The sequence below is a fragment of the Nomascus leucogenys genome, chromosome 2, assembly GCF_006542625.1.
Source record: "Nomascus leucogenys isolate Asia chromosome 2, Asia_NLE_v1, whole genome shotgun sequence".
NCBI classification, from domain to species: Eukaryota; Metazoa; Chordata; class Mammalia; order Primates; family Hylobatidae; genus Nomascus; species Nomascus leucogenys.
This window is the reverse complement of record NC_044382.1, coordinates 53,764,179-53,780,616: the sequence shown is the minus strand read 5'-3', so window position 1 is coordinate 53,780,616 and position 16,438 is coordinate 53,764,179. Positions and strand designations below refer to the sequence as shown.

Sequence of the window (16,438 nt, the reverse complement as noted above, 5' to 3'; positions counted from 1 at the left end):
TTTCTTTAGACAGAGTCTCACTCAGTTGCCTAGGCTGGAGTGCAATGGTATGAACATAGCTTACTGTAGCCTTGAACTCCTGGGCTCAAGTGATCCTCCCACCTCAGCCTCCCAAGCAGCTGGGACTACAGGCATGCACCACCACACCCGGCTAATTTTTTAACTTTTGTAAAGACAGGGTCTCACTATATTGCCCAGGCTAGTTTCAAACTCCTGGTCTCAAGCGATCCTCTCGCCTCAGCCTCCCGAGTAGGGTTTATACCTTCTGAAACTTGTAAGGAAAGGAAACACTAAATAGCAACAAAATGAAAATACACCTCCGGCTAGCAATCCCTACACATTCATTACCTCTCAAGATTAAGCACCATTGAAGCCTTGTCATTTTCCTGTTGATGTGGATATTTGGATAGTCAGTGCCTTACAGGAGTTGCTTTTCTAAAAAAAACCTCACTGAAACTTGGCATCATTTCTCTGAGACACAGCTGGTGTAACGTCACGAGGATGGGCCATCAACTTCAGGACCTGACTCTAGGAACTTCAGAGACTCCACGTTTTACTCTAACAGGAGTTGGCTTGTAGCACCCTGATGGTTTGTACTACAGGAAAGAGAGGAAAATGGCAACGAACCTGAAATGAGCTGTTGTCTCGCCCTCTGCAGGAATTCCCCTCTTCCTTTTCATGCCCTCCACAACCCCATGGCTTGGGCTATTGATCTCTTAGCGGACAGAGCCTGGGTCCCTTCCTCTGTCACATTTCCCTCCCACCAGAACTCCAATAGAGCCCACTAACATAGTCCTAGATGCCCCCAAGTGCCTTGAAAGTGGGGTGCAATCCTGAAGGAGGGTGCGGTGGGGGGAAAGACCGCGAGATAGGCTCATCCTTCTGGTTCTCCAGCCCACGTCCCTGCTGGACAGGCCAAAGCTGGCTCTGCCGCGCCCATCACCCCCACCCTGAGCCCACACTGCCACCTGCCGGCTCGCTGCTGCCACTGCTCAAAGTGAACAAGTCAGGCCCTGAAGAATGAGGAAGCCCCTCCTCTCACCTTGAAACACACCACCCACTGACACTCATAATTGCAGACAAAACCCGTTATTTTAATCCTGGGCTTTTCTTCCACCCTTGAGATGTTCTATGAGGTTTAACCCATTCAAGTATTCCATTTTGGGGGTTCACCCCCGCCCCGCCAGCATCTCTCTCTGGACAGAGCCTGACATTTATGTCCCCTTCTCTGTATGCAAAATAATCACCCCTCTGTTCTGAACACCACTAGCATGGCTCTGGTGCCACCGCAGTGCTCTGGGACTCCACCTCCTGGGAATGAATGCAGAAACTTCCACAGTGATGGTGTCCAGCCACATGCTGACCCCCAACCTAAACCACCCCACACCGACACCCAGCTCCTACCGCAAAGACTTAGGATCCCACAGGCCTTTGGGACTGTCACGCTCTTGGCTTTTCCTGCTCCTCCATCCACGACATGCCCTATGCTGTGGTGTGTCACATATGGCACCACATTCGAGGTCCTTTGCACATTCCTAAGGAGATGCCTCCTGTCTGTGCCAGGGGCCAAGGAGAACACCCCAGGTACCTGGGCTCATCAGAGGCCCAAGGAGATGGAAGGTGAAGCTGCATCACAGGATGGTGGAGACAGGGGCCCCAGGGCCAGACCCTGGGATGAGGATGTGGGTGCGAGGGTTTGGTTAGGGAGGTGATCCCAGGAATACCAGATGGAGTGAGGCAGGAAATAAGGAAGGCAAGGAAGCCAGTGAGGGGGCCGCCAAACAGGTCACCACTGCAGGCCACTGAGCGCAGTCCCACTGGTGACTCTGAGAGACAGAGTAGAATGCACCTTGAAGTGACGCCCGCCCTCAGCTGGGGGAGATGGGTTGTTTGTACCCTGATGCTCAGCAGACATTTTTGGAGGCTGCCCTTTGGAGAATGTTCATTCCTGCCCCTTGTGGAGGCCAAATGGGCTCCTCTGGCCAGAAAAAGTCTTCAGGCAGGGGAGTCACCGTGCTGGCGATGATGCCATCGTGATAGTCCACAAGAGCCATCATTGGGTCCCCATGTATGTGCATGGCGAGGTCCCAGGTCTCTGCAAAGGGCTCCAGCAGCTGCTGCCACACACAAGCAACAGGCATAGCCCAGAGGAGGGTGGAAGGAGGGTCGATACAGAGTAAGGCTGTTCACAGCCACCACGAGGAACATCCATTGTCACACTGGCCAAGCCCACATGCACGTACACACACTGGGGCCCCTCCCACCAAGTTCCTAGAGACACCCTTGGCACACATTCACATGTAGCATCCCTCGGCTCCACCTCCTGTGGTTTCGTGGACATTTGCTCAGACAGCTTTGGTGCACACACACTAGTGCCCTTCTCACTTAGAGCTTGTGCACATACACACTTGGCATTGCATACTCCAGTGCCACTGACACTCCCACTCAGCTGTTCCTATCCATGCCCACCTGCATGTCCAAACAGGCTCTCGGCATGAGCGGTGGAGAGACAGTAAGCTTCATCGCCTGAGGAAGTGAATTTCTGTCCTGGTCTCTGCTTTGCTTCACCCCATATTGCACCTCCTCGGGGCCAGAGGAACTCTCTGGTGCCCAGGACTGGTTGCCTAGATCAGGCCGGGTAACTCTGGGCTTGGAGGCTGGGCAGATCTTTACCCCCAGGGTGGCAGCCCAGTTGTGCCAGCCCAACATGTCTCCAAGAAATCCAAGGTTGCAGGTCCTCAGGCCCTGCCGTCCCCACCTCAGCCATGCCACCATTGACCATCTCACCAGCATGACTCCTGGGGGCCTGGGGCTGCCTGTCTCTCTTCCACTGCCAGTGGCTGCCTGGTCCACAGCCCACCACAAGGCTGGCACCACCTGAACTGTGTGGTGGAGTAGAAGGGCATCCCTTGAAAAGGACCCTCCACACCCTGCCACTCTGAGCCTCATTATCCAACTGCAAGAGTCAGAAACCCAACTTGAATCTTCATAAGCAAGGAAGAATACTTACTGAATTGTCCAAGTCAGGCATGGCTGGATCCAGAAAGTCCGGGAATATAGGCAGGTATGTCATCTCTCTCTGGACTCTGCTGTCCACCACAGTGCCTTCATTCTCCCATCAGAACAAAAGTATGGAAGCCCCAAGTCTACTTTGGTTGGTTCATAATCCAAAACAAAGAGATCCTCTCTCTCCCAGAGAGCAAATACCAAGTCTCAGAGAAAACTGGCCCAGACATGTTCTCATCCCTGACTCTCTGAATGGCTGTGGCTGGGATTAGGGTCTCTGTTGTTTGTTTGTTTGTTTTTGAGTCAAAGTCTCACCCTGTCGCCCACACTGGAGTGCAGTGGCATGATCTCGGCTCACTGCAACCTCCATCTCCCAGGTTCAAGCGATTATCCTGCCTCAGCCTCCTGAGTAGCTGGGATTACAGGCACATGTCACTGTGCCCAGCTAAATTTTTGTATTTTTAGTAGAGAAGGGGTCTCACCATGTTGGCCAGGCTGGTCTTGAACTCCTGACCTCAGGTGATCTGCCAGCCTTGGCCACCCAAAGTGCTGGGATTACAGGTGTGAGCCACCGCGCCCAGCCGGAATTAGGGTCTCTGGCTGACAGCCTGGGTCATGCCAAAGCAGCCCCTGCACATCTCCCATGCCTCCATCTCCCCTCCCTGCCTGCCACTCTGTGGAGGGTGAGGAGGAGGAGCCACATTCATCTCTCCTGGAATGGGTTTTGCAAAGAAAAGAAGGGAGGAAGCTGGGAGGACTGGAGACACACAGATGAACAGCCTCTGCCATGTTCCCTTGACAGGGCCAAGCCCTACCCCTCAGATCTCAGTCTGAGCGATGACCCCAAGCCACAGATAGACAATAAGCTGGGCAGTGAGTCAGGGCAGGTGCTGGGTCAGGGTCAGGCAGAGAGTGGTTGCTAAGCAGGGCCCATGGCAAAGAAAGGAGGAAAGAGCAACAGCCTCCAGCCAGGCCTAAGGGCTCCAGGCTCACTGGACACCATCTTGAATCTGTGCCAGCTCTTTCCCATGGTTGCCGTAGCAGGGAGGAGACTTGGACCAGAGAGGCCCAGCTCCACTGCCCACTGGGAGGGGCCCCAGCCAGCTGCAGGGAGCCAGCTGAGCTCCACACTGAGGGCAGTCTGTGACTTGTGGACTTACAAGACTCTCCCAAGGAATACACTCACCCACAGTGTATGGTTACACAGTTTTGTTCCTGAAGAGGAACATAAATTCAGGCAAAAGGCCAAGCTATGAATCTATGCAACTGGGCCTGAGACTCCACTCCAGGCACTGACTTCACCCTAGAACAATCTCACCATGGGCTCCTGCCTCTTCTCCTCCTCCTTACAGCCCTTCCCTTCCTGGGCTGTCCCCAAGGGCCTGAGTCATGCCTCCCAGACTAGGGGCCTGGAATTGTGGCCCAAGCTGACTCCTGTCCAGGTGGCAGGCCCAGCACAGAGCCCAGGAGGGTTTATGGGGTAGATAATCAGCAGGAACTCCCAGCTCAATTATGAGAGAAACGGTGCTTCCTGCCAGTCACACACAGACTTGATGACAGTTAAGTGCCGAATTCCAGACCTGAGACCCTCTGCCCAGCCAGCATCCCCATCCAGCACCCCATCCAGCTCCTCCTCCTCACCCTCTGCAGAGTGGGCACATGACTCAGGCTCAGCCAGCCAGAGACCCTGTGGCCTCTGAGCTCCTAAGCTCTGCAAGGAACCTGGGAGCTGCTGTGAGTGAAGGCTGAGTATGGAGACCCAGAGGTCTGGCTTCTCTGCTTCTGTCATCAGCTCACCATGTGAACTTGAACCAGGCCTCAGGACCCCCATGCCCCAGCAGCCCACCTAGGCCAAAGCAGCCCCTGCAGATCTCCCATGCCTCCACCTCCCCTCCCTTCCTGCACTGTTCCCAAAGCCAGTCACACTGACGGGCAGAGAGAGCAGGTTCTCACGAAGTCAGTCACTCCCCCAAGGACCCAGAAAATGTGAACAATGCAATTAACACCAAATCCAACTGTTGGAGGCTGCGGCGAGCCAATGGGGAGAAGCAAGGCTGACTCCAGCATGAGAGGGCAGGGAAGGGGTGATTTTAGGCACCATGCCCAGCGTTCTCACCCTCACTGTCTCAGCCACCCTGGGAAAGATGAGGGTGGCTGGCAGTTCACAGGCACGACAGGTTCCCCATGAGGGGAACGGAGGATTAAGATGTCCAGAATGAATGTAGTTAGTAAGCAACCAAAAGCAATAGAAGAATCATAGTGGTGGGGCGGCGGGGGGTGGGGGGGAGGCAGGCCTTGGAATGTACCAATTTGTGGAATTTTAGCTATTAGCAAGAAAAAAACAAAGGCCATTCTAGGCCTCTCCCTAGGGAACAAAACTGCCTGGGGTCCAAGAATGAGAGAAAAAGAGAGAACCTTGGCCTGGTGACTATACTCTTCAACACAACTCAGGGAGGCCAGGTGTAGTGGCTCACACCTATAACCCCAGCACTTTGGGAGGCAGAGGTGGGAGGACAGCTTGAGCCCAGGAGTTGGAAACCAGCCTGGGCAACATAGTGAGACCTTATCACTACAAAAAAAAAATTGTTTTAATTAGCCAGATGCTATGGGGTGTGCCTGTAGTCCCAGCTACTGGGGAGGCTGGGGCAGGAGGATTTTGAGCCCAGGAGGTCAAGGCTGCAGTGAGCTATGATTGTGCCACTGCACTCTAGCCTGGGCAACAGAGTGAGATCATATCTCAAAAAACAAAAAACAAAAGCGAACAAACAGAAAACTACACTGCTGGCTTTTAAGATGGAGGAAGGGGCCCTGAGCCAAGGAATGTAGGCGGCCTCTAGGAACCGGAAAAAGCAAGGAAATGAATTCTCCCCAAAGGAACAAGCCCAGTGAGACTGATTTTGGACCTCGGTCTGACCTTTAAAAGTATAAAATAGGCCAGGCAAGGTGGCTCACACCTGTAATCCCAGCACTTTGGGAGGCCGAGGCAGGCAGATTGCCTGAGGTCAGGAGTTCGAGACCAGCCTGGGCAATATGGTGAAACCCCATCTCTACTAAAAATACAAAAACTAGCGGGGAGTGGTGGCAGGCACCTATAATCCCAGCTACTTGGGAGGCTGAGACAGAAGAATCACTTGAACCCAGGAGGTGGAGGTAGCAGTGAGCCGAGACCGCGCTGTTGTACTTCAGCCTGGGCAAGAAGAGCGAAACTCCATCTCAAAAAAAAAACAAAAAAAAGTATAAGTTAATAAATGCTTCTTCTTTTAAACCACTAAACTCTAGAAATTCACTGCAGCATCAATAGGAAACGAATACACTTGGGTTCCAATCCCAGCTCTTGCTCTCCCTGCCTCAATCTCTTGGTTCATAAGATGAGAGGAAGGCAGATTTGGACAAGTGATGGGCAAAGGCCTCTCCAACCCTCTTTGACCCCAGGCTGTGATCATGCCAACTCTTAGCATTCTCTCACATGAACCTGCCCTGGGCCTTACCTGTGTCTTCATTTCAGAGGGAGGTAGACAGGGAAGCCAAGGGGTGGCCAGGTGTGACCCTGGACCTAACATTTCTCATGTTCAGGATCAGATGAGCTCATGTGTGTGAATGAGTAGCACCCGCAGTGTTGTGGGTAGTGACTATCTGCAGCCAGTGGTGTGGGTGGTAAAGGAATTTACCAAGACAGTTGTGGATACAGAAAGGCAGATTTATTAGAGAAGGTAGGAAAGAAAGAAAATACATTGCAAGATTGCAACGGGCAGCACAGCAGAGACAGGGCCGTCTGCACAGAGGCAGGGGTTGGAGGGAAGTTTTATAGGATCATGCTGGAGGGGGCTACATACAGAAAGGGGTTGTGCTGCTGAACTATCACAGTGCTACTCTAGGGGGATCTATTTTCGAGTAGAACTCCAACTGGGATGCAGTTTCTCAATCAAAGGGATATGAACTGCCCTGGTCACTGCATTCAGAGAACATTATAGGGGGCAGGGGAGTTGGGAGCAGGAAGCAGAGATCCCAGCTGTGGTGAGCCCAGGTCAGAGGCAGCTCCAAGACCAAGCACCGAGGTGGCTGTCCTTCCTGGTGACTGGAGAGGCAGGAGCCCAGCAGAGTCTCATAGAAAGCAAATGACGATCAAGAACCAGGTCCTCAGCCAGACGCGGTGGCTCATGCCTGTAATCCCAGCACTTTGGGAGGACAAGGTGGGCAGATCACCTCAGGTCAGGAGTTTGAGATCAGCCTGGCCAATGTGGTGAAATCCCATCTCTACTAAAAAAGTAAAAAATAAAATAAAATAAAAATACAAAAATTAGCCAGCCATAGTGGCACATGCATGTAGTCCCAACTACTTGGGAGGCTGAGGCAGGAGAATTGCTTGAACTCAGAAGGTGGAGGTTGCAGTGGGCCAAGATCACATCACTGCACTCCAGCTGGGCAACAAAGCGAGAGACTCTGTTTCAATAAAATAAAATAAAATAAACCTCTAAATTGATTGAGATCTGCCTCCGACACTTTTCAGTTTACAAAAACATACCTAAGAATTGGCCACCCAGGGGCAAGAAGCTGGGGTTTCTATCCAGTAACTCTCACCCCGCTGGCCCTTGGTTAGTTGAGGGTGGCCACCTTCCTGGTGCTTCCAGCCTGTCCCGCACACTAGCAGAGTATGCCTCTGCAGCCAGGAGCACTCAGGCATGAGGCATTACTGGGAATATCTGGATGGGATGGTACTGTGGAAAGATGCAGATGCTGATGTGCCTGGTCTTCATTTTTTGTGGTGCAGGGGGACAAAGAAAGGACAAATCCTGACCTAGGCCCTGCTCCACTGGGAGGGGCCTGGTCACCTTCCCATCTCAGCCTTTCAGAGTGACAAGCAGTGGCAGGGCCTGGCTGCACATAGCTTTATCTCTTGCTAGCATAACTTCCTCCTTTGCTTCCGGATTGGGCTTTGGAGCAGGAGAGGCAGGACCCATCCATTCCTCCAAGTGCCCAGCCCGAGCCTGGCCTGGGACAGGACTCTTTCCTCCATATCCAGCCCCGCTGGAGCCACCATGAGCAGGTCCCAATCCCCAGGCCCAGGGGAAGCTGCTCTGGGTGAGACCCTCCTGGGCAACATCATCAGCTACTACCAGGAGAGGGCAGGGGAGGGCCAGCTCGATGTCTGCAGGCAAGCAGCCCTCACCCCCCTCACCCACAGGGCCAGGTGGCTCCTGGGCAGCAGGGCCCCTCCATGGCTCTGTCTGCCAGAGGAAGTGGCCCTTGCTCTGGGTGGCTGCTGTTCTGGGGATCCCAGCCCTGTCCCAAAAGTCAGCCCTGAGCTGGTGCATGCACTAGAGTTCCTGGAGCTGATCTCTGTCAACCTGCTTCTGTTTCCCTGGAGGAAGGAAATCAGGTCCCTAAAGGTAGGCACTGCCACATGTCTAAGCAAGGGGGGTTCAGCCAGGGGTTGAGGCTCTGCCTTTGGGAGAAACAGCATGCTCATCATACCCATTGACTTCAGTCCCATTTCAGTTTAAGAAATTGAGGGCTAAAGAGACAGATGCAACTTATCTATGGTCAACAGCTAGCAAGTGGTACAACTACTTCTAACCATGAGACCAGCGGTCCCCAACCTTTTTGGCACCAGGGTCCAGTTTCATAGAAGACAACTTTTCCACAGACAGGGTGGAGGGATGGGGGCAGGGGTTGGTTTCGGGATGAAACTCTTCCACCTCAGACTATCAGGCATTAGATTTTCATAAGGAGCGTGCAACCTAGATCCCTCTCATGCACAGTCCACAATAGGGTTCCACTCCTATGAGAATCTAATGCCACTGCTGATGGTGACAGGAGGCAGAGCTCAAGTAGTAATGCTTGCTTGCCCGCCACTCACCTCCTGCTGTGCAGCCAGGTTCCTAACAGACCATAGACCAGTACTGGTCCAAGGCCTGGGAGTTGGGGACTCCTGCACTGGACTGTACTGCCTCTCCGAGGAAAGATGAACCAAGGAGCTCATAATAAACAAGGGGAGGAGTTGGGCTTTGGAGATCTACCGAGAGGTTTTGTTTTTTTGTTTTTCGTTTTTTGTTTTTGAGACAGAGTCTTGCTCTGTCGCCCAGGCTGGAGTACAGTGGCGCGATCCTGGCTCACTGCAACTTCTGCCTCTCAGGATCAAGCGATTCTCCTGCCTCAGCCCCCCGAGTAGCTGGGATTACAGGTGTCCACCACCACACCTGGCTAATTTTTTATTTTTAGTAGAGATGGGGTTTCACCATGTGGGCCAGGCTGGTCTCAAACTCCTGACCTGGGCCGGGCGCGGTGGCTCACGCTTGTAATCCCAGCACTTTGGGAGGCCGAGGCGGGCGAATCACGAGGTCAGGAGATCGAGACCACGGTGAAACCCCGTCTCTACTAAAAAATATAAAAAATTAGCCGGGCGTGGTGGCGGGCGCCTGTAGTCCCAGCTACTCGGAGAGGCTGAGGCAGGAGAATGGCGTGAACCCGGGAGGCGGAGCTTGCAGTGAGCCGAGATTGCGCCACTGAACTCCAGCCTGGGTGACAGAGCGAGACTCTGTCTCAAAAAAAAAAAAAAAACTCCTGACCTGAAGTGATCTGCCTGCCTCGCCCTCCCAAAGTGCTGGGTTAACAGATGTGAGCAATCACACTCGGCCCCTACCAGAGAGTTTTAATTTCTTCCTGCTCCAGGCCCTGACTGCTAGACTGGGAGCTGGGATACCTAGAGCCTTACCCCAGCTCAGTCACTCTCTTTTTGCATTTTTTTTTTTTTTTTTTTTTTTTTTGAGATGGAGTCTCACTCTGTGGCCCAGGCTGGAGAGCAGTGGTGCAATCTGTGCTCACTGCGACCTCCACCTCCTGGGTTCAAGCAATTCTCCTGCCTCAGCCTCCCAAGTAGCTGGGATTACAGGCGCCTGCCACCATGCCTGGCTGATTTTTTTGTATTTTTAGTAGAGAGGGGTTTCACCATGTTGGCCAGGCTGGTCTCGAACTCCTGACCTCAGGTGATCCGCCCTCCTTGGCCTCCCAAAGTGCTGGGATTACAGGCGTGAGCCACCACACCCAGCCACTTTCTGTGTGTCTTTGGACAGATGCTGCTTTGTCTTTGAGCCTCAGTGTACCCCTGATCATGGGCCAGGCTTTCCTTTGGCCAAATGCCACATGCTTCTCAGGAGCCCCTGGTGTCCCTCGGCACCAGCCCTTAGTCCTGCCTGGCCTGGACCCTCTCAGCCACTCTGCTGAGGCCTGTCCCGCTCCTAACAAGCTCCCTGTCTGTTCTAGATGTACACTGGGAGCTTTACCTACTGGATGCAATCTGTGCTTTCCAGACACAAACTGGACACCATCCTGGGCAGGCTGGGCTACACAGCCACCTTGGAGTCTGAGTTCTCACTGGTCCAGGCCATCAGCAAAGAGGACGTCAAGCAGATGGTGTTCGAGATCTTCCTGGTGAGGGTCTCATGTGAAGCTGTTGTCAGAACCACGGGCACATGGATGCTTGAGCCGGGCACAGAGAAACTCGCGGGGACCCACAGCAGGCACAGCTCAGAGAAAAGGCTGGTGAAGCCCTGCAGCTGCCTCGAGGGGGTCCAGCCAGGCCCAGGTTCCGGGGGACCACAGCAAGGTCCCTCAGAAGGGGTGGGGTCCGAGAGGGCCCTGGCAGAGGGCACTGCTGACCAGAGATCTCTGCCCATGGCTCTGAGCCCATCTGAGGTCTCAACAGCCCCCAACAGCCTCCCCAGTGGCTCCCCAGTCCTCTAGGGCCCCCAGTGCCACAGCAGCACATGCCTGGACAGTGAGGAGGTCCTGCCTTGCTTCAGTGATCCTGTCTTACACTGGATGCCCTGGTTTCCCAAGGACATTTTCCTGAGAAGCCTAAAGGGAAACCAACTCCCAGGCCCCGCCCTGGCCCCTGGCCCTTCATCGGGTGAGGTGGTCACTGCCTCAGGGTGCAGCAGGGGGCAGCCCCTGGTCTCGGGTGCAGTTCCTGAGAGCAGAGAAGTCACCATTCTCAGCCAGCTCTGCCCAACACCAGGTCCCCAATCTCCAGGGCAGTCCTTAGACCGGAAGCCAGAAGCATAGCTGGAGCTGGCCAGCCCCAGAATAGACGCCGCACCTCCCAGCACCTCTTCCGAGAGGAATGAGCTCTGTGAGTGCTCCCTCACCTTCTTGGCCCCTCAACTCCTGCAGGCCATCCTAGAGGCATCCCGCGCCCTGAGGTGGAGGAAGATGGACAACTAGGGCCTCTTGTGGGGCCAGAGCCAACTGGTGATGATGGCAGCCCAGAAAGTGGAGTCATTCCATTCTGGAGGTCTACCCAGGCTCCCCTGAATGGATGAGAGCCCCCCAGCACCCACTAGACCCCCCAGTGGGGGCCAGTGGCACCAGTCCCCACCCAAAGACACCATCCCAGCAATAGCTGAGGGAGTAATCTCTCGCTGGTACAGGGCAGGCACCCTGAATAAGCAAATCGCTCTCACTGTGATGTCCACCACGAGGTGACTGCTGGGAGAGGTGCTAGACCTGGGATCAGGGCACAGGAGGAGAAGCAGGGCACGGGGGAAGAGTGGCCAAACCTATGGCTTGCTTGTGAGGCATAGGAGCCCATCTGCTAACCCCAAAAGGTCTCGAATTCCAGCCCTGCCATCGATGGCTTATGTGACCTTGGGCAACTCACCCCACCTCTCTGAGCCTCGTTTTCCTCATCTGTAAAGTGACTATGGTCAGACCTCCTTCCCAGGAGGTTGGGAAGAGTTAGCGAGGTGAGGTGTGCTCAGTGCCCATCAGAGACCGACCCAGAGAAGGACCCCTCCCTTTAGGCTTTCTGTCCCCTTCATGTCCCAGCTCAGTTGTGTGACCCTGGATAAGTCATCCTGCAGCTCTGAGTAGCCGCTTCCCTCAGCAACCTTCAGACCCATTTCACCTGTCACAGTGCAAATAAAGAGGGCAGAGATGTGTAGACAACTGGATGTGTAGCATACCCTTAATCCATCTAGGATCCACTATTGCCCTCCCTTTTTTTTCGGCTAATTTGTTGGGAGCTCAGGGTCAACTCTCATGCCTGCTCCCCATCCAGGAGTGGGGGCACCCCCTCCACCTGCCATCTCCTGCCCCTTTATGTACACATATACATGCACATGTGCATGCAAGTAGGTACATTCAGGCATGGCACATGCCCATACACACGCCCTTAGTCATTCCTCTTTGGGATCCCAACGGAGGGCATCCTCCTCCAACCAGGGGCTTCTCTATGTGGTGGCAGGTGTCACTAACCCAGGGACGGCCTCTCGGGCTTCCCATCTGTGAAATGGGAAAAATTAAATAGGTGAAGGTCCCTTCAGGGTGCAAAGCAGGTGCTTAATAATTGTTGGTACCTGCCTTTGCTCTCCCTAAAACTGAGCATATAACCACACCACTTTCAGTCCTTAAGACCGGGGGGTGGTGCTCAGGCTGGAAGGATTTTAAAAGCTTTGGCTCCACCTCCATCCAAGTTAGAGACAGCAGTCCACTAAGACAGCCCCTACACAGGGTTTTTGAGACACAAATCAGGAAGCAGTATGCACTGGGCAGCACAGGGCACACTGGTTATCATCCACTCATCCATCCAACCATCCATCCATCCCTGCCTCCCACCCTCCCCCCTGCCCTTGATCCTTCCTTCCTTCCTTCTTTCCTTCCTTCCCTCCAGCCAACCATCCATCCATCCATCCATCTATTCTTCCATCCATCCATCCATCCCCACCTCCCACCTACCTACCTACCTTCCTTCCTTCCATCCATCCTTCTATCCATCCAGCCATTCAGCCATCCATCCATCCATCCATCCATCCATCCATCCATCCATCCACCCATCCCAATCACTTAGCACAGCAACTGGCAGCCCACAGCCAAGCTGGAGAGCTATCAGGGTGTGGAGCATTATTGGGAAAGTGAGGGAGACACACCCCAGCCACAAGCCTCCATCAGGAAAATCAAAAACAAGTGGGGCCAGGTGCAGTGGCTCATACCTATAATCCCAGCACTTTGGGAGGCCATGATGGGAGGATCACTTGAGCCCAGGAGTTTGAGACCAGCCTGGACAACATAGCAAGACCTTGTCTCTATAAAAAAAAAAATTAGGGGGTGGAGCCAAGATGGCCGAATAGGAACAGTTCCAGTCTACAGCTCCCAGCATGAGCGACACAGAAGACGGGTGATTTCTGCATTTCCAACTGAGGTACCGGGTTCATCTCACTGGGGAGTGTCGGAAAGTGGGTGCAGGACAGTGGGTGCAGCGCACTGAGCATGAGCCAAAGCAGGGCGAGGCATCACCTCACCCGGGAAGCGCAAGGGGTCAGGGAATTCCCTTTCCTAGTCAAAGAAAGGGGTGACAGATGGCACCTGGAAAATCAGGTCACTCCCACTCTAATATTGCACTTTTCCAACGGTCTTAGCAAACGGCACACCAGGAGATTATATCCCGCACCTGACTCAGAGGGTCCTACGCCCACAGAGCCTCGCTCATTGCTAGCACAGCAGTCTGAGGTCAAACTGCAAGGTGGCAGCGAGGCTGGGGAGGGGCGCCGGCCATTGCCAAGGCTTGAGTAGGTAAACAAAGCAGCTGGGAAGCTCAAACTGGGTACAGCCCACCACAGCTCAAGGAGGTCTGCCTAGCTCTGGAGACTCGACCTCTGGGGGAAGGGCACAGCCAAGCAAAAGGCAGCAGAATCCTCTGCAGACTTAAATGTCCCTGTCTGACAGCTTTGAAGAGAGTAGTGGTTCTCCCAGCATCCAGCTGGAGATCTGAGAACGGACAGACTGCCTCCTCAAGTGGGTCCCTGACCCCCGAGTAGCCTAACTGGGAGGTACCCCCTAGCAGGGGCAGACTGACACCTCACACGGCCGGGTACTCCTCTGAGACAAAACTTCCAGAGGAACGATCAGGCAGCAACATTTGCTGTTCACCAATATCTGCTGTTCTGCAGCCTCCGCTGCTGATACCCAGGCAAACAGGGTCTGGAGTGGACCTCCGGCAAACTCCAACAGACCTGCATCTGAGGGTCCTGACTGTTAGAAGGAAAACTAACAAACAGAAAGGACATCCACACCAAAACCGCATCTGTACGTCACCATCATCAAAGACCAAAGGTAGATAAAACCACAAAGATGGGGAAAAAACAGAGCAGAAAAACTGGAAACTCTAAAAATCAGAGCACCTCTCCTCTTCCAAAGGAACGCAGCTCCTCGCCAGCAACAGAACAAAGATGGACGGAGAATGACTTTGATGAGTTGAGAGAGGAAGGCTTCAGACGATCAAAGTACTCCAAGCTAAAGGAGGAAGTCTGAACCCATGGCAAAGAAGTTAAAACCTTGAAAAAAAAAAATTAGACGAATGGATAACCAGAATAACCAATGCAGAGAAGTCCTTAAAGGACCCGATGGAGCTGAAAACCAAGGCACGAGAACTACGTAATGAATGCACAAGCCTCAGTAGCCGATTCGATCAACTGGAAGAAAGGGTATCAGTGATGTAAGATCAAATGAATGAAATGAAGCGAGAAGGGAAGTTTAAAGAAAAAAGAATAAAAAGAAACGAACAAAGCCTCCAAGAAATATGAGACTATGTGAAAAGACCAAATCTACATTTGATTGGTGTACCTGAAGGTGACGGGGAGAATGGAACCAAGTTGGAAAACACTCTGCAGGATATTATCCAGGAGAACTTCCCCAACCTAGCAAGGCAGGCCAACATTCAAATTCAGGAAATACAGAGAACGCCACCAAGATACTCCTCGAGAAGAGCAACTCCAAGACACATAATTATCAGATTCACCAAAGTTGAAATGAAGGAAAAAATGTTAAGGGCAGCCAGAGAGAAAGGTCGGGTCACCCACAAAGGGAAGCCCATCAGACTAACAGCTGATTTGTCGGCAGAAACTCTACAAGCCAGAAGAGAGTGGGGGCTGATATTCAACATTCTTAAAGAAAAGAATTTTCAACCCAGAATTTCATAACCAGCCAAACTAAGCTTCATAAGTGAAGGAGAAATAAAATACTTTACATGCAAGCAAATGCTGAGAGATTTTGTCACCACCAGGTCTGCCCTAAAAGAGCTCCTGAAGGAAGCACTAAACATGGAAAGGAACAACCGGTACCAGCCACCGCAAAAACATGCCAAATTGTAAAGACCATCGAGGCTAAGAAAAAACTGCATCAACTAACGAGCAAAATAACCAGCTAACATCATAATGAAAGGATCAAATTCACATATAACAATATTAACCTTAAATGTAATTGGGCTAAATGCTCCAATTAAAAGACACAGACTGGCAAATTGGATAAAGAGTCAAGACCCATCAGTGTGCTGTATTCAGGAAACCCATCTCACATGCAGAGACACACATAGGCTCAAAATCAAGGGATGGAGGAAGATCTACCAAGCAAATGGAAAACAAAAAAAGGCAGGGGTTGCAATCCTAGTCTCTGATAAAAGACTTTAAACCAACAAAGATCAAAAAAGACAAAGAAGGCCATTATATAATGGTAAAGGGATCAATTCAACAAGAAGAGCTAACTATCCTAAATATATATGCACCCAATACAGGAGCACCCAGATTCATAAAGCAAGTCCTTAGAGACTTACAAAGAGACTTAGATTCCCACACAATAATAATGGGAGACTTTAACAGCCCACCGTCAACATTAGACAGATCAACGAGACAGAAAGTTAACAAGGATACCCAGGAATTGAACTCAGCTCTGCACCAAGTGGACCTAATAGACATCTACAGAACTCTCCACCCCAAATGAACAGAATATACATTCTTTTCAGCACCACACCACACCTATTCCAAAACTGACCACATAGTTGGAAGTAAAGCACTCCTCAGCAAATGTAAAAGAACAGAAATTATAACAAACTGTCTCCCAGACCACAGTGCAGTAAAACTAGAACTCAGCATCAAGAAACTCACTCGAAACCGCTCAACTACATAGAAACTGAACAACCTGCTCCTGAATGACTACTGGGTACATAACGAAATGAAGGCAGAAATAAAGATGTTCTTTGAAACCAACGAGAACAAAGACACAACATACCAGAATCTCTGGGACACATTCAAAGCAGTATGTAGAGGGAAATTTATAGCACTAAATGCCCACAAGAGAAAGCAGGAAAGATCTAAAATTGATACCCTAACATCACAATTAAAAGAACTAGAGAAGCAAGAGCAAACACATTCAAAAGCTAGAAGGCGGCAAGAAATAACTAAGATCAGAGCAGAACTGAAGGAAATAGAGACACAAAAAACCCTTCAAAAAATCAATGAATCCAGGAGCTGATTTTTTGAAAAGATCAACAAAATTGATAGATTGCTAGCAAGACTAATAAAGAAGAGAGAAGAATCAAATCGATGCAATAAAAAATGATAAAGGAGACATCACCACTGATCCCACAGAAATACAAACTACCATC

At 51.9% G+C, this 16,438-nt stretch overlaps 1 protein-coding gene and 1 pseudogene across 1 annotated transcript in view; one reads left to right on the top strand and one right to left on the bottom strand.

The window, feature by feature from the left end:
- Window positions 1–12,600, top strand: part of BEAN1 (brain expressed associated with NEDD4 1) — a 71,531-nt gene extending 58,931 nt beyond the window's left edge. Inside the window, exons 5-6 of the mRNA XM_030795894.1 lie at window positions 14–47; window positions 10,267–12,600. Coding sequence (XP_030651754.1) covers window positions 14–47; window positions 10,267–10,746 — 514 coding nt within the window. The 3' untranslated portion in view covers window positions 10,747–12,600. The remainder of the gene's footprint in view (window positions 1–13; window positions 48–10,266) is intronic.
- On the bottom strand, window positions 1,598–2,284 carry LOC100596298 (annotated as a pseudogene).
- Window positions 12,601–16,438: the final 3,838 nt, after the last annotated feature.